The sequence below is a fragment of the Condylura cristata genome, unplaced genomic scaffold (assembly GCF_000260355.1).
Source record: "Condylura cristata isolate star-nosed mole 26May11 unplaced genomic scaffold, ConCri1.0 scaffold00016, whole genome shotgun sequence".
Taxonomy (NCBI): Eukaryota; Metazoa; Chordata; class Mammalia; order Eulipotyphla; family Talpidae; genus Condylura; species Condylura cristata.
The window spans coordinates 3,077,343-3,102,006 of NW_004567117.1; the positions used below are offsets into that span (position 1 = coordinate 3,077,343).

Sequence of the window (24,664 nt, forward strand, 5' to 3'; positions counted from 1 at the left end):
GTGGAGTGTTTCTGAACGGGTTCAAGATGGCCTATCCAAGCACATCCTTGAGGAGCCCATTCTGAGACTTTCCCAGGAAACTGATCACTAAGACTGTATTTCTAGCTCTGTCCTAACACTCCAGGACATGGGAACAGGAGGAGGACACAAGTCAGCTAATCATCACATCTCTAGTCCGCTCCTAGAGATGGTAGTGCTGTCATGGTTATTTTAGGATTCCTCCTAGTTATTCGTCATCTCATTTTCTTTCTAATACTTGAAATATTTTGAATAAGGCAAGATGAGAGCTAGAGGACCTGAGTGATTGCAGTGTGTTATCTGACAGCGCGTAAGGTGGAGCATGCTGAATTAGGTCCCAGAATGTCTTACAGGAAGCAGAGAGCAGAGCCATGTCATGGGGCTGGGGTAGTAGGATGTTGCCTCTGTGTCTACTGGGACTGTGTCGAGAGTAAAAGTCAGCTTGAGGTGGATGATCCCTCACATAAACAAGCTTCCCCCAAGCCCACCCTTCGACCCACTCAGTTCCGAAGTCTTTGGGGAAGGCTCGGAAATGCCCTCTCCGTATCCAAATCACATTTAGTCCTCAGTGTGAGGGAAGAGCCATGTGCTAAGACACTAGACACTCAAGGTTAAGATTTTGTTAAACTGCTTTAAGACGGGTTCGAGTTTTACCAATAGTGTCTCACAAAGTCACTATGCCTTGTTCTCCTACTCCCTCAGTTACCTGCCTCCTCTGACTCTAAATTTTCTCAGTAATGGCCCAAATATTCATGTGAACTTGATTTTCTCTGTAAACAAATGTTTTTTACAATGACTAAGACCCTAGTTAAGCTTCCAGAACCAAGGATTACCCTGTTACAAACACCTAAGCCAAGGAAAGGAGCTATTCAAAGAGACACTGATGTCTTATCTGCTGGGCTCATTGGCTGATGTGGGAATCCCACGAAACAGTCCTTCCTGACTTTCATCCAGATATAACAGCAAGATCCTTCTAGATAGAAACATGAACCAAGTCCATAAATATTACCCCTTAGTTTAAGGCAAAATTTTAAAAATGACTAATTTGATTTTAAAAAAATAGCAGGTCTTTGATTATACCACTGCAAATTGAGCCAATCTCTGAGGCTGGTGCTCATTCTCAGCAGTGAGCAGGAGGCACAGTCTCTTCCTGTCAGAGGCCACACACTGCTCAGCTTGTTCCTCCCAGCCAGACGCTAGTTTTATCCATTCCTGGAAGGCAGGTGCTTTGAAAACATTGTTGGGTAAGAAAATTGTCATTTATAGGGAGCTCAGGTTACTTAGTACTACTCTCAGGAAATTAGGGAACTACATAGCTCAAACTTCAATGAGAACAAAATTTGGCTATATGCCACTTTCAATTAAAACATAGAGAAAAGAAACTTTGAACTCAGAGTCCCAGTATATGATGTCTCAGTCATGGACCTGGATTCCTAGACCATCCTTCCTCCAGATTTCAGTATATTTATAATTTACCCACTGACATTATTTTGCAGCTACTTGTTCCAATCTGAAAGTCACAAGAAATGCTATTTATTCTGTTGGGTGAATTTACTATTTTACAGATTTAAGGAACAAATGGCACCTGGTGATTGACCGCCTCACTGTGCTCTTCTTAAAATTCCTGGAGTATTTTCACAATCTGCAGGTGTTCATGTGGTGGATTTTAGAGTTACACATCATCAAAATCGTTTCATCATACATTATCTGGGTTTCCATGAAAGAGGCAAGTAAACGTCTGTTGGATCATCAGAAAAAAAAAAAAATAGAATCATAGTAGGTCATCATTTTCCTATTTCAGCTATCCATGACTTTTTAAAACTGTAATTGCTATCACATTAGAACAGGAAGTCTCTAAGATAGGCATAGACACTGGCATGCAGAAAGTCAAAGGACAGTTGTCCTGAGGACCGAGAGAGAGCAAGAGAGGAGGTTCTTCCTGGCTCAGCTCCTCACTGGCCTGGTCACAGTTCCAAGGCCATTTATATCATCTGGTCTTTTCAGTGTATAAGAACACTGCTTTTCTCCTCCATATATGAGACTATCTCTTGAGTTCTCTTTAAGCAAAACTATAACTTCTTATATTATGTTACCACAGAATAAACTCAAGTTCCATAATTTAATAAAATCTTTAGTAGGGCTCTCCTTGTTTACTATTGAGTTTCTTGAGATAAGACATTATCTTCAATATTTTAATTATGATTTTATTTTCTTATTGATAAAAGGGAGAGTCATAATTCAACCAACAATTATTTGATGTGAAAAAAATAACTGTAGAAAAAGTAGCGTTCTTTCAATTTATTCAACAAATAATTATCACACACTTCTAAGGTCACTGGACTGTTTTTGTATTGGTAACAAGTCAAATAGTCTTTCCCCTCTAAAAACTAACTTGGGTAATACTTCTTATAATTTTTATAAAGTTAAATAATAATAATAATACAGCACTACATCTACAACATTACAAATCTACAATATTTCAGAAGTTAACTAAGGGATGAACCTTAACTTGAGCTCTCCATTCTAAACTGGAGCAGTCACCCATTTCATGCAAACAGTCTGGAATCCAGAAGTGACTATTGCCAACTAGGAATACCACAGAAATCATTCTCCCTCTGAGAGTTGTAGTCAAAGATAACTAAGTCACCAAGTCTACACAATAATTAAAAGTTAACTGGCTACACCATCAGAAGAACAGCTTATAATGAATGCCATATGCCCATAGCCTTCTCTGTGATCTACACATTGTAGAAATTTCCAGGATTTTCATTAGTAATTCTGTCTCTCTCAACTGTAACTTTAAAGCACATCAGAGACTTATGAATCAGAGAAAATTCTGGTCTTTCTGTTCCTAGTTTTTGCCAGAATCCTATTCTGGAGGATAGTTTAACCTCCACTTGCACAGCCTGAGTTTAACTTTATATCATTCCATCCACATGGGAATTTATTTTTCAGTAAATGAAAGAAACATTTTATTGATTTACTTAGTTGTTTCTCACCAATTATATATAGTAACCGAAGTTTAGGGAGTGTAGTTCTTCCAAGAAAAGCCTTATATTCTAATTATGGAGACAGATAAGTGAATGAGAAATTATAGCATATTCTGGAAGGTAATGGATAATCAAAGCTGAGTCTTTGTGACCCTCCCTATCCTTCTCAGGTTTCCTTGATCTGGACTCCTGTCTTGATTTCACTTCATTCATTCATTTTTCTTTTCATTTTTGTTTTCCTTTATGGAGTGACCTTGCCTTATAGTACTATATATGATTTAGGTAAATAGGTTTATTCATCCTCAGAGGTATGTCACCACACTACCCCCACTATCAAAACACCCCTATCTCTTTACCCTAGTCCATTGGGTCCCCCACCCCTTTGTTCCAACCTTTTAGCAGTCTCATATCTGTAGTAATATTTTGAGGGTTGGCTTTGTTTATTTTTCTTTTCTTTTTTTAACATGGAAAAACTGGGTTGTAAGCCAGAGGTAAGGGGGTAAGAGGATTCACCAGAGACAGAGAGGGAGCAGACATGGTGAATCTACTGAAATACACTGCTGAGGGGAGAAGCAGGCAAGATAGGAGAGGTCTGCTGTGCCACAAGGGTCAGCTCCTTGGCCGAGGATCAAATTCAGTTCATAGCCATGGTAACCCTGATACTCAATCCTCAAGGGTTGATTTATTATTGGTTTTTGTATTATTTTTCTCTCTTCCTTTGTTTTATTTTTCTATTTTCCACATAAGAGTAAAATCACCCGCCATTTGCCTTTCTCTATCCAACTTATTTCATAACCCCCTCTAGTTCCATCCTCATTTTAACAAATGGCAAGAGTTTATTTTCTCTCATAGCTGAGTGGCACTCCACTGTGAATATATGTACCATATCCTCTTGACCCACTCATCTATTTGGGGGCCCAAAAACTGTGTCCATAGATTGACTATGATAAATAGTGCTGCAATGAACATACGAGGGCATTATACCTTTGCATTAGTATTTTTCATCTTTTAGGTAGATACTTAGATATAGAATTGCTGGCTCATAGGAATAGATCTATTTTTAATATTTCGAGGGACCTCCACACTGTTTTCCATCAGCACTGGACCAGTCCACATTCCCACTAACAGTGTGTAAATGTACATTTTCTCCACACCCTCACCAACATTTGCTGTTTCTTTTTTTTGTTTGTTTTTTTCTAATATGGACCATTCTGATTCTTACTGATGCCACTGCAGAATTGAACAATCAGAACATATGAGGTGTGATCACAAAAATAGCTTTATTTCAGCTCTCTACTACTCCCTTTCAAATGTATTCTATGGCGAAATGTTCTCCATTTCCCTGATTGCAAAAGATATAATCATTCCTAGATAATGGAAAGTTAATTGAAGTAATAAGCAAAACTTCACTTTATTCATTAAAAATGCCGAACTGGGCCCTCCCTGGTGGCGCAGCGGGTTAAAGCACTGCACCGAGAAGCTGAAGCCACTTCCGCATGAGTTCGATTCCCGCCTGCCCCGGAGGAGATCCACATGTCGTGGCAGACCTCTCCTGGCCCACCCGCTTCTCCCCTCAGCAGTGTACTTCGTTGATCTGCCTGTTCTGCTCCCCGCTCCGTCTCTGGTGAATCCTCTCACCCTCCGCGTCTCTGGCCTGTACCCCAGTTCTATATGAATAAATAAATAAATCTTTAAAAAAAAATGTCGAACTGTAGAAAAGAATCAAACTCTGATCTCTTTTCAAGGAGAAGCAACTCCTTTTTTTAGCTGCTGCTTCCTTTCTCAAAAGAAACTATACCTTTGAAGTGCTGATTTATACTTGCAGGGGTTTCTGCAGCAAGAGAAGCCCATCAGCACATACATCTATGTGTCTTATTCACAGCTTGTTAATTTTGATTAATACAGAATAAAATGTCCTTTGTCAAAAGTTGATGCTCAGTTAATGGAAAAATAAGAACAAAGTTAACATTCTCAGTTAAATCTTCAAGAGATATACCACATGCTTTGAAGTTAAGCCATCCTGACCCCAGATTATCTGCAAGGTTTTTTTTTTTTTTTTCTCCCACAAATACTAAACTTTTCCAAACTTCCCTTCCTGGGTTCCTGAAGAGGAAGAGGCCAGTGGGAAAGAATTTATACAAGAAACCATTCTGGCATACTAACATCTCTTACTCTTTGAATGGTACTAGATTTAAAAATGTAACATTCTCTGTTCCTTTTTTACACACAAACATGTTTCTCATTTTAAAGTCTCCTAGAGAACTCTGTGAGATGGAGTTGTTTATTCCCTGAGTTATTTGTTCCTCCGCTCCTCTAAGAAGACCTGGCCACTAGTAAGGGCCTGATGGAAGGACTTAAATACAAGGACTTTACAGCCTTGAGATTTTCCCTAGATTGGTATTTCATTATTGTTATTACTTTCAGTCTCACTAAGCATTTATTTAGTTTTTATTATTTGCTTACATTGAATTCCAATACATTAAATATTTATCCTGAGCTAGATGCTGGCGCAAAAGGTGCCAAAATGTAAGACATACTTCTTGCCACAGCTCAGCCTGGTGTTAGTGCTGAAAAATAAAAGCAAAAGTCACCCTCCTCATGCTTTGTGTTCCCACCCTCATTTGTTCTCAGTCTTCCCACCCTCCCTCCCCTCCCACTCTGGTAGACACAGTTCTATATAGAATCACCATTGTAAAGTTTGTTTTTAGCTTGACTTTCCCTGATAACTGTTTGGTGTCTCTGTATTTCACAGAAAAGTAATACCATCCAATATTTGTCTTTTGTATAACTTAGTTTGTTTAATTGGCTCCAATTCCATTCATATTGCCAGAAATGACAAGGATTTGTCTTTTTGATTGCTGAGTAGTATTCCATCGTATACACATGCCACATCTTCCTGACCCATGCCTCTATATTGGTGCCTTTAGGTTTTTTCTATAGCTTGGCTATTATAAAGAGATGAAATGAACAACACTGCAATGAACATGGGAGAGACCATGTTTCCTTTCGAGACAGTGGTTTTTATATTCTTTGAGTAGATAGCTAAATGTGGAATTGCTAGGTCATGTGGTAGATCCATCCTATAATATTTTGAGAAATATCCATACTTCCCATCAATAACAACATTAGAAAGGAGAGGTCTTATACCTCTACTACACAAATAATGATGTAAACAAGTATTGATTCAATGACAAAATAAGCAAAAGTCACATTACCTTCTGAGTTAGAGGTATCCTCAAGAAACTTTGGGTGCACAGGGGGTTACATCATAGAGGTGATCATTGAAGTTCAAGTATGAGGGAGGGAGGCCAGGCATGGACTAGCCATACACAATTCTTAGAAAACATTTTCAAGTGAGGGCCTTATGTCTTGCAACTTTACATTAAGATAAAACGTCAATTTGTATATAAAACTGTTAGGAAGGCATTGGGCATAAAATTGCTTGTCCAGATTCCTTAATAGTAAATGTTTCTAGTTATTTGCTAGAAATTGTTATTCACAAGATATTGGAATCCAATGTCTTGTATTTGTACTTTTCCATTTTAACATTCCTTCCACAAGATTGCTATCATCAGGGAATTGAGACCATCATCAGATGTGTTTGCACTGAATGAAATGTCACACGTCTCTGAGCCCGAATTCCTATTTGACAGAATAATAAATACCAAGCATATATTCAATGCAGAGACTTTTCAGTGCTTATTTTATTTGATTTTCAGTGACAGCAGATATGGATGACCTTTTCCTACTTCTTCATGAAACTCTCCCCTCTTTTACTTTCCATATCCACACATTTTCTTGTCCCCTCACATGACTCTGGCCAGTCCTTTCTGTTTCACCATGGGTTCCTCCTCTTCACATGAGCTTCACTCCTCTCCTAACGTTACCTGAGCTTATACAGGCAGGTATAAGCTGCCTTACACCTTCTCTGATTCTAGACTCCTATGGGTGATATCAGGAGTTCCTGAGTTTCAGTGACCATCCACATGCAGCAAATTTTCAATCTTCAGCTCTCTTTGTACTGCTGACTTCTATTTCTAGGGGATAGCTGGACATGACCCCCATGCTTCTATATCCCTAAGTTACCTTCAACTAAATATCTCTGAAACTGAACTCACAGCTTCCACATCAATTCCTTTTTATAAGACACCAACAAATTCCCAACTCTGCTCTAGTCCTGTATTCCATCATGGAATCACAATAACCTTTCCAAAGTGTATAAACGAGCACCTTAATCTTCTACCTGAAAACTTTCCACAGCACTGTTGCATACTCACACTCACATGATAGAAGTCTCTCAGGATCTAGCCTGGGACCTCTTCATCATTTCCAATCCTACATGTCCTAGTGCTTGATGGATTTGATAATCCTGTCAATGGACTACGGTCACATTTCTTTCATGTTGAACAATTTATTTATGTAACTCATGTATGTCTTTCCCCACCCTCTACCTTGCCTGTAAGGCCTGCAAGGTACAATTGTTCTGACTGACTACCACCGATTGCACACAGGAATTAATTTAGAACTACAGTGCTCTGGACAGTCTTCCCTACATCTGAGTTAAGTGATCTGTTAGCCATGCAAGTAGGTTAATCCAGACTGGGTTCTTTCTTCCCTGATTATATTGCCTGAAGCTATTGAGGATTTCTCTCTTGCACAATACCCTATTATTTCCTAAGAGCAAAACTTCACATGGGTTATTTTCCAAGAACCCAGTTAGAACTTAATAAAGATATCATCACCTTACCTTCTCTTTCTCTACCACTCAATAAATTAAAAGATATAAGTAAACTCATTGTTTACTCAATGTCGTTAATGCATGTTTACTCAATGTCGTTAATGCATACTAGAAGAAATAAACATATCATAGTACTATAATAGGATTTGTTCCTTAAAATCCAATGGCAAGACACTTGCCAATGATGTAAGAAGAGATGTTACTTTTCTAATTAAAATATTTTGTTAAAATATAACCCTTATTATGTGTTCATAGTTTAGAAGGCACTGCCACAGACAATATTTCTTTCATCCTCAATTAATTCTGTGAGGAAGTTCTTTATGTTAATGTTTTAATTTATTTTGCATAGAAACCCTGGGGTGGAGGTGCACAGGGTGAGAGGATTCACCAGAGACAGAGTGGGGAGCAGAGCAGGCAGAATCAGCGGGTGAGACAGGAGATGTCTGCTGTGCCCTGTGGGTCAGCAACCTGGCTGGGGATGAAACTCAGGCCAAAGTGGTGATAACACTGAGACTTAACCTTCAAACCACCAAGCAGGCCCTGCATTTCAACTGGCCTATTTCAACATTTAATTCTTAGAAAACACTAATTCTTACCATATTGTTAAATGAAAAGTAGCAAGTAGCAAATAGCAGATTTGAACACTTCCCTGGAATCTCCACATTTCTTATGTCAACTGTGTAAGCCAAATGGCATTCTTGTAGTGAATGGTGCTTAGTACATGTTCATCAATAACATTTAAATATTTCAACAATATTCAGAATAAATTAATATTTTATGACCAAATAAGATAGTGATACTTTCATACGATTCAATGAACTATTAACTATGTAGAACTGATTGGTACACTCTCAAACAGCCTAAAACCAAGTTGAAATCATTGTCTTTCCCTCTTTACACCTGCCCTCCTCTTCAATCCTCCCCCTCACCCTTAGCATTTCCTGTCTCAAAACTGATACTATTATCCTCTGACAATTCTGACTCCCACACCAGAAACCTGGGACAATTTATTCTCTGCTAACTCCAAATCAATCTGTCATCAGACCCTTCTAATTTTACTTCCCATCTCAAATCCATGATTCTTCCCTATCTCTGCCCCCCGTCCTAGTCTGAATCCTTGTTACTGTTCTCCCAGGCTGCTGCAGGGTGCTGAGAGCTAGTCTCTGCCCTCCGGCCTACTGCCATAGATACATTCTCCATTCTTCAGTTAGGATTTATCCAAATACAATGCAAACTGTCCTAAAAATTAACCTGAGACACCAATATGGAAAACCGTGTGGACGTGCCTCAGAACACTAAAAATGGATCTGTTATGTAATCCAGCGATTCCACCCCTAGGAATCTACCCAAGGGGCTCTAACTTGAAAGAAACCTATACTCCTATGTGTATTGCAGCACTATTTACAAATAGCCTAGATGTGGAAACAAACCAAATACCCAAAAATAGACAAATGGATTAAAAAGACTCAATGATCAAAAAAGACAAAGGTATGCCATTTGCAACAACATGGACGGAGCTGGGGGAGATGATGCTAGACGAAAATAGTCAGGAGGAAAAAGATAAATACCAGATGGTCTCACTTATGTGTGGAATATAGAAAAACCAAACCACAGGTCATGAAAAAGTCAAAACTAGCAAGCTGACCATAAAACTGAGATACACAGCAAAGGAAGGGGTGGGAGTTCAAATCAAGGGGAGGGTGAACACAAGGAAATATGGTGATGGTTCACGCATGTTCACGCATGATGTGGTGGGAGAGAAGTATCAGACTACGACGGCTAAGAAAAAATTAATTAATAATAAAGTTGATCTGAAGCACTCAGGAAGGTAGGAGTAGGGGCAAGTATGGGGTCCAGGAAGGGGGAGCATATTGGACTGTCGTGATGGACTGGGGTGCTTTCCTGGTGGCAGACCTCTGGGGCATGTACCTGAAAGGAGAAGCCCTATACCGTCCAAGCTAACAAGGTTGGAAAACTATGGTACTTCATTATTAACAATGACAATAATTTTAGTCATTAAATAAATTTAAAAAGAGATTCCCAGTCTAGAGCCCCTTGGGGACACTTTTCAATAAGAGTTTCCTGTGTTTCAAAAGGTTCCTTCAACATGTAGCTCCCACTGGTTTACAAAACTGCACAAATTTCATGAGTATAATCCTGTAACTCAGTAAACGTATGTACCGCCCTGCATGCGCCCCCAAAATCCTACTGCTATTCACCACTATCAAAATGACCTCTACCCTTTCCTCCCACCCACCTCAACGTCTCCTCTGGTAGTCACTGTTTGGTTGAATGGTAAATTACACGTTAGAAAATAAATATGCAAAAACTGTGGCTCCCAGATGTGCACCGCTATTCTGACTTCCTGCTACAGCTCAGTTTTTAACTCCAGGTGTGTTAGTTGTCTGTGTGCTTGCTCTTCACCTGCTACTTCACCTTTTTGCCTTTGGACATCCCTTGGACTTAGCACGTCCTCTACCTCTACTCATTGCTTATCTCATTTTGGCTAACTTTGTGCCTCTTCAGGGCTCAATTCCAGTATCATCTCGTCCAGGAAACTTTTCCCAAAGCCCTAGAATGAGCCAAGGACCCCTCAGACTTCTTGGAGAAGCCTGTTCACATCTGCAGTTTGTTGCAGGGCATGTTTATTGACATCTGCCATCTAAGACATACACCTGAGTGCCCACCTCCCCAGGGCAATGCCTCACATGTGCAAGTCACAATCAACTTTTCCTGACCCAAATTGATCTGAATCAATCAAGTTGTCATGTGTTATGGATGTGGTGCCATGTTAAAAACGTTTGTCCCCATTTTTATCTTGTTTTCAGGTGTCCCTGTTCAACTATGTATTTTTGATTTCTTGGGCTTTCGCTTTGCCATATGCCAAGCTACGCCGTCTGGCTTCCAGTGTCTGCACTGTCTGGACTTGTGTGATCATCGTCTGCAAAATGTTGTACCAGCTGCAAACCATTAAGCCTGAGAACTTTTCTGTTAAATGTCGCTTGGTGAGCCTCTAAGAGGGGGGAAACTTCTTGACTGGCCTGAAGGGAAGGGAAGCAGATCTGGGGTCCTACATCTTAGGCACATCTGTCCGGTCCTGTCTGGCCTTTAATTCTCTCAGCCAGGAAGGAAATAGCCTCAGCCAGTGTGGTGAGAGCTAGTCTCAGCCCACATCTCTTCTGGCACTGATGTCCCCCGTGAAATTGATCGCTCTTTTGATCGCTCTTTCCCTTCCCCCTTAAGCCCTCTGCTTCAAGCTGCAGGAGTAATATGAACCTCCTGATCTGTAACTCCATCTTTACTCCCTTTTCTTTTCAGCCAAATGAAAATCAAACGAGTATACCCCTCCAACAGTTGAACAAGTCTCTACTCTACAGTGCTCCTATTGATCCAGCGGAGTGGGTCGGCCTGAGGAAGTCATCCCCTCTGCTAGTCTACCTGAGGGTAAGGCCTTCATTGTGCCTCGCTTGTGTCTCTGCTTCTGGTGTCTGGATTCTTACACTTGAGAAGCCTATACCACTTGTCATATTCACCTCATCTTCTACATGGTGTTTGGGGTCACCTACAAAAACAAATGACTAAATATTAAAATCAGTGTTGTGTTAGACTGAGAATAACTTAAAGTAGTTGGGGATGAGTTGAATAAAGTATGACAAAGTTGAATAGAATCTAGAACCATTAAAAAACCTGAGACTGAAGTCAGACATTAAAGATGTCCAAAATATATTGTGAAGTTTCAAAAAAAGCAAATTTCAAAATACATGCATAGTATGTTCTCTTTTAGATTACAATAAATCTTAAATATATAAAATAGTAGTCATTATGTCTAAGAAGTAAATATGAAATTATAAGAAAGTTTTATAGTCTAAAATCTGTTTCTCTATAAATCTTAATTAACAGCATGTATTCCACTTAGAGGTAACCGTATAAAAAGCATGGCACTGAAAAAAGAAACTTGGTTGCATATAGTTGTAACAAAGATAATGAAAGCAATATAATTCAAATTCCTCACATTTTACTTTAGTGGATGGTATAAGTAGTCTTAATAATACATGATATAATACACTTTAAAATAAAGCACTTGTACTCAATGCCTATAATTTTTAAATATACCACTTTAAAGTACTGTACCATTTTTCTTTGGCTAATGTGACAGATACAGTGCTGCAAATGACAGGAGCTACTATATAGATAAAATAAAGTGATATTTGAAAAGCATCACTAGAATAGTGTCTGGCACATATAGTCCCATAAATGTTAACTATCTTATTATCAGTTTTTTATTGTAATTATCATGCTTCTCCATCTACTGCTCTCTCCAATTGGATTTCAGAAGTGTTCAAAAATTTCCCCTCTAACTCATATCCCATTTCTCCAGCTGAGTCTGTTCCCCAGAATGTTCTAGGGCACAGAAGTGTTTGGGGCTTCAAGTTGCGAATAAGATTGGATACCCTCCAATACTATCGGTGGCTGGTCTGGGCTGTGTGTCTTTTCAGAAACAGGAGTGGCTTCCCAGGTCTTTCCTCTAGAGAGTTAGCTTAGAAATCAGCCTCATTTGCATAATGGAGATAACACCATTATTCTACCATAAAACAGGGGGAAAGAATGTTGAACTCAAGACTATTTTAAAGAAGTGGGAATTTTACAAAGTGTTGCCCTTTGAGACATCAAGAATGAAATAAGATGATTTATAATAGTCATCCACCTCATAAAGCAGTTGGCTTCACACATTGTTTTATATATTTTCTCCTTTCCTTTGTAGAACAATCTCTTGATGCTGGCCATTCTGGCCTTTGAGGTCACGATTTACCGCCATCAAGAGTACTATAGAGGGCGAAACAGCCTCACAGCCCCTGTGTCAAAAACCATCTTTCATGACATTACAAGACTCCATCTAGATGATGGAATTCTTAATTGTGCCAAATACTTCATCAATTACTTCTTCTACAAGTTTGGTCTGGAGGTAAGTTTCATTGTGATAGGTTTTCTTTCTATTTTCCATGAAAATTCCAAAGGCTTCTCTTGGCCAGCTAAAGCTTCATTGCCTGTTTCCATTACGATGCAGGACGTCATTTTTCATGATCGATGTCATTTTTCATCTTATTTGACTTCTTAATAAGAATAAACTTTTTACAAATCTCCTTCCTATGTTGTGTATTCTGCTAGTGTAACCTCTAACCAGAGGGAATTGTTTTGACCTGAAATAATGTTATACTACCTGTCCCTTAATAAAAAAAGATTTGAAACAGTGATGTTCAATGAAGAGTTCATAGCTGTAGCCCCGTGTGAAGTGGTTCTGATAAATGTTATATAGTCATTTTTTCCCTAGCATGTAATTTGCATGATGTTTCTGACTTCATGCTAAAAGTCTCCAGGACAGAACACACCAGGAAGGTAGGGCTCTTCAGCCTCCACTAGACTGACAGTGACTCTGTTCCCCTTCCCTGTAAATCTGATGTGTTGCCTTTTTCATCTTTACACAGACCTGTTTCCTCATGTCCATTAATGTAATTGGTCAGCGGATGGACTTCTACGCCATGATCCACGCCTGCTGGCTAATCGCTGTCTTGTATCGACGCCGAAGAAAGGCCATCGCAGAGGTTTGGCCCAAGTACTGCTGCTTCCTGGCATGCATCCTCACCTTCCAGTACTTTGTGTGCATAGGTATTCCTCCTGCCCCTTGCAAAGGTGAGTGTTATTCTTACAGGCAGCTCTTACAGGCTGCACCAGGGCAAAAGGCAGGAAAAAAGCTTGCTGATATTATGCTTTGTCACTTCCCACGCTGCAGACTATCCATGGAGATTCAAGAATGCCAACTTCAACGACAACATCATCAAGTGGCTGTACTTCCCAGACTTCATCGTGCGACCCAATCCCGTGTTTCTCGTCTGTAAGTGTTGCAGCCATGAGACCACAGAGCACTGTGTGGTTTTATATCTGCTTATCTGTCTTTGCTATGTGTATTAGTGCCTATGCTGTTTCCATTGAACTTTAGGATCATGTAAAGGCTTGTCTCATTGCATTCATATAACTTATCATGAAGGGGTTCTACTTGCCCTATGACATTTGCAAAATTAGTAGACATTTGGAAATGCTACCATAATTTCTCCTTTCAATACATATACCCACTATCCACACAGTCCCCACCCTCCCCCTCCCCCCACCATGCAAACACCTCTATACATGCATCTTGGAGGTTGCTTCTGGCTACTACCGCAGATCAACCCTGTGTACCAAAGACACAACTGTGTTAGCAAAGAAGATGCTACCCTCACTGCAGATGGTCCTGAACAGAAGAGTGGTCCTTTGCCCTCAGGAGCAGGCTGATGATCCAGTAGTTGGAGCTGTCCCACCTAAGTCGATAGGGCTTGCTGGATGCCATGGAAAACCAGAGTGACTTCATGCAGAAGCACATTCATGTCAAAGCAGAGAAACCCAGCTTGGTGTGAGGACCTGTTCTGGGCAGCCAACCACAAACACAGCTCCAGCAATCTCCTCCCCTACTCCCAGTAATTCACCCATCCTCTTCATGTCATTGCTGTGTGGTATGATCTGAAGTCTTTGGTTACAAATGTAAAGGTAGATGAGTTCTTCAAACTCTGATGGATAGAATACAGAGTAATTTTAGAGCAGTGAAACTATATGACCATATGATTGTATGATGCTGTAATGGTGGTATATGTCGTAATGCATTTGCCAAACCCACAAGATGTCAAATACCAAGAGTAAACTTAAGTAGATGTGGAATTTGCATGCTAATGTAATTTCATTAATGATAACAAATGTAGCACACTAGTGTAGTATTTTGATCATAGGGAAGCTGAACATGTGTGGGAGTCGTAGAGTGTGGAGATTTTGTATCCTTTTGGCTCAATTTTCCACTGAACCTAAAATGACTCTACATATAAAGTCTATTAAACATACTCTAGTCAGTCAGAACTCTCCTGCACTGCTGGTGGGAATGCAAACTAGTACAACCACTATAGGAAACTGTTTGGAGATTCCTCAAACTCCTAAACATGGAGCTTCCATATGACCCATCAATCCCACTCCTAGGTATCTACCCAAAAGACACAAAAACACTGATTCAAAAAGACACTTGCACCCCCATATTTATTGCTGCTTTATTTACAATTGGAAAAAACATGGAAACAGTGCAAATGTCCAAAAGTAGATGACTTGATTAAAAAGATGTGGTACATATACACAATGGAATATTACTCAGCAACCAAAAAAAAATAAACACATGCCTTTTGTAGCAACATGGATGGAGCTGGAAAATATCATGCTTAATGAAATAAGCCAGAAAGAAAAGGAAAAACACCAGGTGGTTTCACTCATAGCAGGAATATAATGGACCAGGCAAGAAAATAATAATAATAATGGACAGCTATATACCAGAGATATTTATGGTGGTGAAGTGGGGAATGGGATCAAAAACGGTGGGAGGGAAGGAAATGCATTGGACTATGGTGATGGCACACAGGTGACTTGGTGATGGGAAGCCCAAGGGGATTACAACTGAGATGGAAAAATGCACAAAATGATATAAAAATAAACATATTATTAAAAATATATAAAATAGGAAACAACAACAACAAAAAAAAACTCTAGTCAGAGATAAATGCAAATAAATCACCTAAGTCAGAAAGACTAGTCATTGGCACCCCATCCGCACTCACTCAAGGGCAGACAAAATCCAGGACTCCCTAGCTTGGGCCCTGGAATGTCAGCAGTCCCCAAGCATCCCCCATAGTGGGGAAGATGGTACTGGGTTCCCACATTGGACCCCAGGAAGAACTGGAGTATGGAACCTTGGAAATACAACTCTGGGAAGAGTTGGGGAACAACTTGTACACTGTGGGAACTCCATCTTACATAACATAAACCAAAAGGAAGAGTAAGTAGTTGAATGAGCTTATGTCTGTCTTGCCAGATGACTTCTTGCTGCTTCTGTGTGCCTCCTTACAAAGGCAGATTTTTGAGGATGAAAACAAGGCTGCAGTGCGGATCATGGCCGGGGACAACGTGGAGATTTGCATGAACCTTGATGCGGCTTCCTTCAGCCAACATAACCCTGTGCCAGATTTCATTCACTGCAGGTAATGACAGTGGTACCGTGTCTCGGCTCATTTGGTGTGTGTGGTTCACTTAGCAAAAGAATAGACCTTTCCTTACAAGTCTTTTTCACCATTTCTGAGAATCTGACAGTTGATTGTCCACACAAAACTGGTAACTATCAGGTGGGTGCTGGTTCAGCTCCTCCCCACACCCTGCTCTGTAACTCCCAATAACTCAGCAGCATGGTGAAGCAGTGGAACATGATACAAAACACTTCAGTGGTCTCTGAACCCTGGATACAGCATGACAGGGGGCCCTCAGGTTCCTCATCAGCCATGTTGACTAATATTTTCTGTGATATTCTCACAAGCTCAGCCTTATGATTTCTGAAACTGAAGCCAGTCAAGAAGCAAATTATGTGCTGAGTGGAAAGTGGGTCTCTTGAGTAGAATGAGCAATTGCAGGAAAGAAAGGGGACTGAGGAAGAGAACACATTGCTCTGTCTCTCTCACACACACATACACACACACACACATATACACATACACACAGATCAGCAACCCAATTCCACTAGCTTCAGATAACACATGCTCACATACACACACACACCCTGAGGCCCTATGGTCATTCTGATATTGCTGCTCGACTGCGTCACTAATTTTACCGGTGATGAGTCCAGGAAACTAAGCAACTCTGAAATTTTATTTGTTCTCTTCTGAAAAGTGTGATATGTTTTAGATTTGAAAAAAAAAAAAAAAAGAAATGAGGCATTTTTACTGATTCACCATTTCCCCCCTGACAATGTACCTTTAAGACCCAATTCATTCCCAAGTAATGCTGGATTGCCCAGGTATGTATCAAGAAATTACTTATCAGTTTGTACAAAATATTGATTCATTAATCCAATAACTGACCCAAAATTGCTTCTTCTTAAACCTGAGAAGGAAAAAGACCAAGAACTCCAAGACAAAGAAACTCTAATTAAGCAAGTAAGAATTGGATATGGCACACTGATACCACTAATAGGTGTCAGTGAGTAGGAAAGTCCCAGCAGCTGTAGTTTGTTACAGACTAGATGATGAAGACCTCAACAAGCCATCTCTCCCTCCATCAGGAAGGCCGAGGGGAGAAATAGCGTCAAAAGGACTTGATGCAGCTCAGAAACCGAGTTTCAAGAAGAAGCCTAAATCCCCACTGAGGCGCTAACTGCTTTTTGTCAGACTCATATCTCATCTGCAAGGAGAGATTTTCACCACCAGTAAAATATTTGTGTAACATCTACATTTTGTTTCAATCTATTAACTTCAAGCTCTTTGAAGAGAATTCATTCTTACTGGCTCCCAGGCATCTTTAACTTACAGCTTTCTTTGTCATAATTTTTTGTTCCTCCAATAGGAAGACAGAGAGAACTTTTGTGTGCTCCACCATAGACAGAAAATGTTGCTTTTTATGGGAAATTTGGCCCAAAAGAGGTGATAAACATGCACATTGTAAACATAGACATTGATGTTCTATCTAAGTGAGGTGATAGACATAGACATTCACAATTTGCCTCTTAAGTCCTGGTTAAGTAAAGATTTCTTACAATCATTGTTAGATAAGAGATAAACACAGGCCTCACAGTATATCTTGTAAAGTGCTGTCACATAAAATGAAACGAGTACCACTTCTTCCCATGTTAAGGTAGAATTTTCTTTGTGTTGTCTTATATTGATTCATTCTTGTTTTCCAGATCTTACTTAGACATGTCCAAAGTGATCATCTTCAGCTACCTCTTCTGGTTCGTCCTCACCATCATCTTCATCACTGGGACAACCAGAATCAGCATCTTCTGCATGGGCTACTTGGTGGCCTGCTTCTATTTCCTGCTCTTTGGGGGTGATTTGCTGTTGAAACCCATTAGGAGCATCTTGCGCTACTGGGACTGGCTTATTGCATACAATGTGTTTGTGATCACTATGAAAAACTTACTGTCAGTAAGTAGCTCCCACGGTATAATATACTTGTGGTCTGGGTATGAGAGTAAAAACCCATTCTGGGTTTTTTGGTTTTTTTTTTTTTTTAAGATTTATTTATTTATTCATACAGAGCTGGGATACAGGCCAGAGATGCAGAGGGTAAGAGGATTCACCAGGTACAGAGTGGGGAGCAGAACAGGCAGGCTGACGAAGTACACTGCTGAGGGGAGCAGCGGGCAGGTCAGGAGAGGTCTGCCACGCCATGCGGATCACCTCCGGGGCAGGCGGGGATCAAACTCATGCGGAAGTGGCTTAAGTTTCTTAGTGCAGTGCTTTAACCTGCAGTGCCACCAGGGAGGGCTCTCTTACTTGGGGCTTTTAAGAGAGCAGTATGATAGGCAATGCCCTTTTAAGAACCCAGGATGGGGCCCTCCCTGGTGGCGCAGTGGGTTAAAGCACTGCACTAAGAAGCTTAAGCCACTTCAGCATGAGTTCAGTCCCCACCCTGGGAGGTGACCCACATGGCGTGGCAGACCTCTCCTGACCAGCCCACTGCTCCCCTCAACAGTATACTTAGTAGTCGGCCTGTTCTGCTCCCCACTCTGTTTCTGGTGAATCTTCTCACACCCCTGCACTTCTGGCCTGTACCCCAGTTCCATATGCATAAATAAATAAATCTTTAAAAAAAAAAAAAAGCCCCAAGTGAGAACTGCAAATTCAGAATTCAAATGACCATTTACATTCCGTGTTTCATTGTACTTGGCAGAATCCTGTTTGCCCATTTCCTCAATCTCAAGGTATATATTGTAGGAATAAATTATAAAATATGTGCCATTAATTAAAATCCCAGCCTTTCTCAGGAATAATTTGGCATCACTTATACAATGAACTATAAAGTGAAACTCATGACTCAAATTAGTCATTGAAGTTCTTAAACAGTCTAAAACTTGACTAAAAGCAATTTTCTTACATAGAAAGAATTGTAGATGTATTAAATAAAATGAGCATCACTCCCTATGACACCATATGGGATGGGGAATGCAATGGAGTAACTATTGATACACAGATGTATTCTGCACCCTGAACTATGGTGATATAGTAGGAAAAGGCAGGTTCACACTTGCTTCTGAACAAAGGTTTTCTGATCAGGGGACACTTCAGACCAGAGGCTTGAGGGAAAAACCACCTTTCTCTTTGGTATCTGTGCTATTAAATTCTATGTCTCTTGTCACACTTTTCCCCCAACATGGTAGATAACAAACTGCTTATTATTAATTCAAGTTACATAAAGTCTCTTAGGCCACAAGGACATCATTTAATTTTTATATTGTTTCAGTAACTTAAACAACCATCATGAACTGAAAGACTTAATGCTTCTCTAGCTTACCCTAAGTTAGTCCTTTGTTCATAGGCTATAACTGATTATGTTTTAGGAAACTGATGATAAAATGGTTTCCTGCTTCTCCTCTCCTAGTTACTTAAAGATGAGCTCAGCAGGCAATTCTATTCTGAATGCATTTGAGGTTTTTGTTTTTATTTTATGCCACATGCATTTCTCTGTCTAAAGACTTAGAAAGTGAGGCCTATGTAGCCATGAATATTTTAATATTTTTTTCTATATTCCACCATTGAAATGTTAATTTTCTGGTTGCCAATATGTATGGCTTTTATTCAATTTTACCCCACAATACTTGTTTACATTTGTGGTAGCATTGAAAGTTGTAGTAAGGTTGAAATAAGACAATGGAATAAATTTCACTATACATAAAAGTTTACTCATTCCAAACTTGTTTCCTTCTAAAGTAGATCAGATGGTCAGGATTCATTGCCAAATATTGAATTCTATAACTATTCCTCAAAAAGGTATGGCTGCAAAGTATACTCACTGATTCATTCATTTACTCACTCTTTATAAATTCATTGATTCTGTAAACCTATATTGCAGATCTGTTCTTTGTTAGATACTGTTTTATATTTTGAAGATATGTAGATTAATAAGTACTCAGGTTTTACCATCAAGGAACTCACATTATCAAAAGGAAGACAGACAGACTTATAATAATACAACATGTTAATGTTGGGGACCATTATATTTTAAGAAAACAAACAAAACATAATCTTACTTAGATACATTGGAAATATGGTTCCTGGAGTCCCTATATCAAGGCCATCAGACTTGAAATATTCAAAGATGCTAAGGGAGACCACACAGGTATACTCCCCTAGCCCAGACAATCTGGACAAGAAGATGGTCATAGAAGACTGAGATACTAATTTTGAATGCATATTCTGAGGGGCCAGGGCATTCATGCTAGGTAACTTCTAATTTGTGGGAAAAAAATCCTACTTATATTCTCCTACTTCACATGTTTCCAGGAAATACATACAATTCAGCCATCCCCTTTGATATATGCACCAAGTCATGTTTTTTCAACTCTATCCCCACCTTGCCTCCACCAAGATGTTATGAGACAATTGTATATCACTCAACGAAGGTGATTCCTTCACAAGACAGGTGGCCAAAAATGCTTCAGACACATTCTCTGTTCTTACTCTAAGAACAGTATCTAGCGGCTTATTCTTGTGATGATCCACTGGCAAACAGAATAGGTTTAATTTGTCTGATGTGAGAAAATACTGTACCATAATTAAAGCCCCTTGCTTCAGCTTGTTCCTGCAATAATCCAAGATTTTCTCTGTAAAAAGAGAAGTGCTTTAAGCACAGCACAAATCACACTAAATAGTCTTCCTTTATTCAGTGAGTTTAATTTCCCCCAGGAAATGATAGTTCTCTAGAAGCAATTAAAGCACTACCCCTATGGTGACTGAAATTTTAGGGTCTGTGGTACCTCACATGGTCATTGGCACTGAAACATAAATTTTTAGATATGTTGGGGTCACAAGATGTCAACCATTTTTTGCATGCAGAGTTTGAGACGATGTCTTTGCCATCTTGTTTTCAGATAGGAGCATGTGGATATATTGAACAATTGGTTCAAAACAGCTGCTGGTTTATCCAAGCTTTCAGCCTGGCCTGCACAGTCAGAGGTTATAAGTTGCGTAAGTATGGAAAGCAAATTTGAGAGGGGAAAGATAAGAAAAGGATACACAATTGTATTCTAATTAAAAAATTGGTCCAAAAGAACCAAAGAAAAGCGATAAGGGAAATTTAGTTCTATTCCTTGCTGCCTTGTGAGTTTACCGCACGTAACTCAGAGTGCCCCAACTCCAGGAACCTTTGATTTCCGCTAGAAACCTTCCAAACTTTGGCTGGTCTGAGTGTTTGGTGACCAACCATAGCTTCTTGAGCTGTTTTGAGTTATAATTGGGAATAGTTACAGACACTCACTCAAAACTCTGACGGTTAGTTAGAACCTGGGATTGCCAAAGTCATTTTGACGTCCAGGTCCTTCTTTTCTCCGGAAGCTCAGAGGAGATCAAACTCAGGAAAACAATAGGAGTTAGATTCTCACCTGATTGGCAGGTGTCCCACTTACACCCCTCTGCCTCTTACATCAGGCCTAGTACAACACCACACTTGCTGTTTCTGTACCCAGAACAGGGGTCCTGGGTGAACATGGCATGCTCCCCACTGTAGCTTCCCACACAGGCTACATGAGGATAAAGAGGCAGTGCCTGGGAATTTGTTTTGACTTGGACTAAGGTCTACTGTTAATTCCACTTCTTCTAATGGCCCAGACTAGGTTAACTGCCCTGCCAGTTACCCCTGGGTAATCACCCCCAGAATGAGAATGATTGTGGGTTTGTAACAGAACATGTTCTCCAGCACTGGGGCATGTAATCATATTTCTCCATGGCCAACTGGCCTGTTGGGGGGCGGAGGGGGTGATCCCTTTCTCCCTAAGAGAGAAGCATATTCAGGAGCCCTCCCAGGCAAAAGTTCTCCTATACTGTACACCATAGGAGTTTGCTCTGGGTTCAACTTCATGAATAAATGTTGATATCAATATTGTTTGCCACAGCCTTACTGGTAAATAGATCCATCTCTAAGTGAGTCAGTGTATCTGAATGTTGCTTTCATTTCCCAAGTCTGATCATATCACAGATTTTATAAAATAACATTAACATTGAAAACAATTGTTTTTTTTTCTTTTTCTATTTTCTTCCTTCAGCTATTACTGATGGTTCATGTAAACTACCTAGTGGTGAAGCAGGAATTATTTGGGACAGCATATGTTTCGCCTTCCTCCTGCTACAGAGAAGAGTTTTCATGAGCTACTATTTCCTACATGTCGTGGCAGATATAAAAGCCTCACAGATCCTGGCATCAAGGTAGGTCAGGCTCAGAATCCAGTGGTTTCATTTAAGATATTTACTTGGAGGTGCCGTTGTACTAGGCTGATGTAACCCACAAAAAAATTAACAAATGTCCAGCACATGGCTTTTAAGATGTAAAACTGAAGAAAACAATGAAGTCTATGAAGCTGAGTCGACTTGTACAAGGAACTAAACTAGGCGAGATGACCAAGACTGGGCATCTCAAGCCTCCTGGCACACTACCCTCTGGAGACGTAGCTCATTCTGGCCTCTGTCCAAACAGCATGAGCCCTGGTTCCCTAAAGACTAGTCCATCATCTCCCTCCCTGTCTCAGTTTAAAGAATAAAATCCTAAAACTGGAGAAGGACATAATTATCTTATTATTTTTTCTGATCTTGGAGTCCCCTTACTCTAAACACGCCCTCTTTGTTTTTTCTTATCCTTTTCTTCCTTTCAGTCTCTTTTTTCCTCAACAACCTGGTTGTTCTTCTCTGGGACACTGGCATTGCTTGATTACTACCTTCTTCTCCTTAGAGTCCACTAGAACTTAGACTCCTAGTTTTAGCCCCTGAGAATGTAGATTTAGGATGAAAGACTGAGAGAAGGACCAGGTATAGCAGGTAATGCCACTGTGGGGGTGGGTAGACGGGGCGGTGAATGGCCAGGTGCATGATCCCCTCAGACTGCTGTGTCCTCGCACAGATACTGTCCTCCCCTACATCCCATCATATCTTTGATGCTTAATAATCTAATAAACATTAAGTTGTAGTACATGAAATTGTCAATACCTATCATTTTGGGTTTGTTGTTTGAACCAATACATTCGTATATATATCACCACTCTTCCTAGGACCTTTTATTTCCCCTCCCAGAATAAACAAAATGTTCATTTCACAAGGATGTCTCTATGGAGGCAATTCTCTGACTTTGTTACCTTGCTTGGAAGCAAATAGAAAGCGGACCCAGTGAGGGACCTAGATTTGATCCAGAGTCTGGTGACCTCATCAAACCTCTCTAAGTAGATGAACAATGACTTCATTTCATTGCTATATTAGTCCTGGAACTTACCATTATAATTGTTTTTCTGACATTCATGGGACATCCTCTTCACGGCAGAGTCCAATGTCTCACCCGAATAGTAATATTGTCTACTTATACATAGCAGCTACTGTGTTTGCTGGTAAATGCATCTTTTTTTCTTCCCTTAAATATTTGATCTTTAGATGCCTAGGACAACAAAGTCAACCAATAGCTTTTTTTTTTTTTCAAAGTTGACACAATTGTTTGAAAAGCTTACCAGTTGTGTTATAGTAAGAATGATGGCTTTGGTTCAAAGTGAAGCTCATGCTGTTTGAAAAAAAGCCATGTCTTATTATGCATGGAATTCACAATGCGTTTTCCTAAGAAGAGACTTTCATTGATTGTCTCAGCGGTTCATGTATTTGTTCACTGTCTACTCTGTTTCAAGGGGGTGAATACCTGACCTGCTTCATAGACCTTAGACTGGCACATAGGCAATTACTGTACAGTGTGGGGTAGTTAGTGAAACTGGAATATAGCAAGGATGCATAACCAACTTTCAGGGTCAGGACTCATTCTAAGCTATAACCTGAAGAGTGAACAGGTGTTAGAGAAGGAAGGTAGGGAGGCAACTCAAGCGAAGTTACAGAGGGAAGCTTTAATTAAGGAACTGTAAAAGTTGAGTGGTTGTAACACAGAAAGTTGCAGATGAAGAAAGCTAGTGGGTAATGAGGAATAAATTGGAAAAGTAAGGGAAGGTCAGATCATCAAGATCTTAGATGCCACATTTATAACTTCAGTAGTATTCCCATAGAAAATAGGAAGGCATTGAAGTATTCAAACGCAAAGGAAGTTCTACAGCTATATTTAAACCTCAGAAACTTACTCTGCTTGTGATTTTAAGGATGAAACTAAGAAGGCATTGAAGTATTCAAACTCAAAAGAAGTTCTACAGCTATATTTAAACCTCAGAAACTTACTCTGCTTATGGTTTGAAGGATGATGGATTAGATACAAGCAGAGCTATATGTAGAGGGATAAGTTAGATGGCTGCTCTCATTATTCAGGAAAGAGCTAATGGTCAGGATCAAGCTGGGGAAAGTAGAAAGATATATTAAGTCAAAGATATTTGAGAAGACTTACCGCAATTTGTGGAGATATAGGTATCATGAGTGAGCAGACCTGGAGATGTTAGTGTACTTGAGGGACATCATTTCATAGATGGTATGGGAGTAAGGTGTGGAGCTGCTTAGAAAGCGTGTGAAGAATGAGAACAGGACCCTAGAAATCATTCACATTTAAGATATGGGCAAAGGATGCTCTCCCTGGTGGCACAATGGGCTAAAGCACAGCACTGTGAAGCAATCCACAGCACTGGAGCATGAGTTTGATTCCCACCAGGAAGGTGTTCGATCCATATGGCACAGCAGAAAACTGTCTCACCCACTCCTCCCCTCAGCAGTGTATTTCAGAGGATCTGCCTGTTCTGTTCCCAACTCTGTTTCTCGTGAATTCTCTCACCCCTCCCACCTCTGGCCTGCACTCCAATTCTTTTATATATATATATATATATATATATATATGTGTGTGTGTATATATA

At 39.9% G+C, this 24,664-nt stretch overlaps 1 protein-coding gene across 9 annotated transcripts in view; it reads left to right on the forward strand.

The window, feature by feature from the left end:
• PIEZO2 (piezo-type mechanosensitive ion channel component 2) overlaps positions 1-24,664 on the forward strand; it is a 431,477-nt gene that overhangs the window by 340,992 nt on the left and 65,821 nt on the right. For all 9 annotated transcript variants that reach the window (XM_012725841.1, XM_012725836.1, XM_012725834.1 and 6 more), the window contains 10 exons: positions 1,584-1,744; positions 10,575-10,751; positions 11,065-11,190; positions 12,509-12,709; positions 13,230-13,434; positions 13,535-13,636; positions 15,683-15,848; positions 17,540-17,783; positions 20,729-20,825; positions 21,899-22,058. In XM_012725841.1, coding sequence (XP_012581295.1) covers positions 1,584-1,744; positions 10,575-10,751; positions 11,065-11,190; positions 12,509-12,709; positions 13,230-13,434; positions 13,535-13,636; positions 15,683-15,848; positions 17,540-17,783; positions 20,729-20,825; positions 21,899-22,058 — 1,639 coding nt within the window. The remainder of the gene's footprint in view (positions 1-1,583; positions 1,745-10,574; positions 10,752-11,064; positions 11,191-12,508; positions 12,710-13,229; positions 13,435-13,534; positions 13,637-15,682; positions 15,849-17,539; positions 17,784-20,728; positions 20,826-21,898; positions 22,059-24,664) is intronic.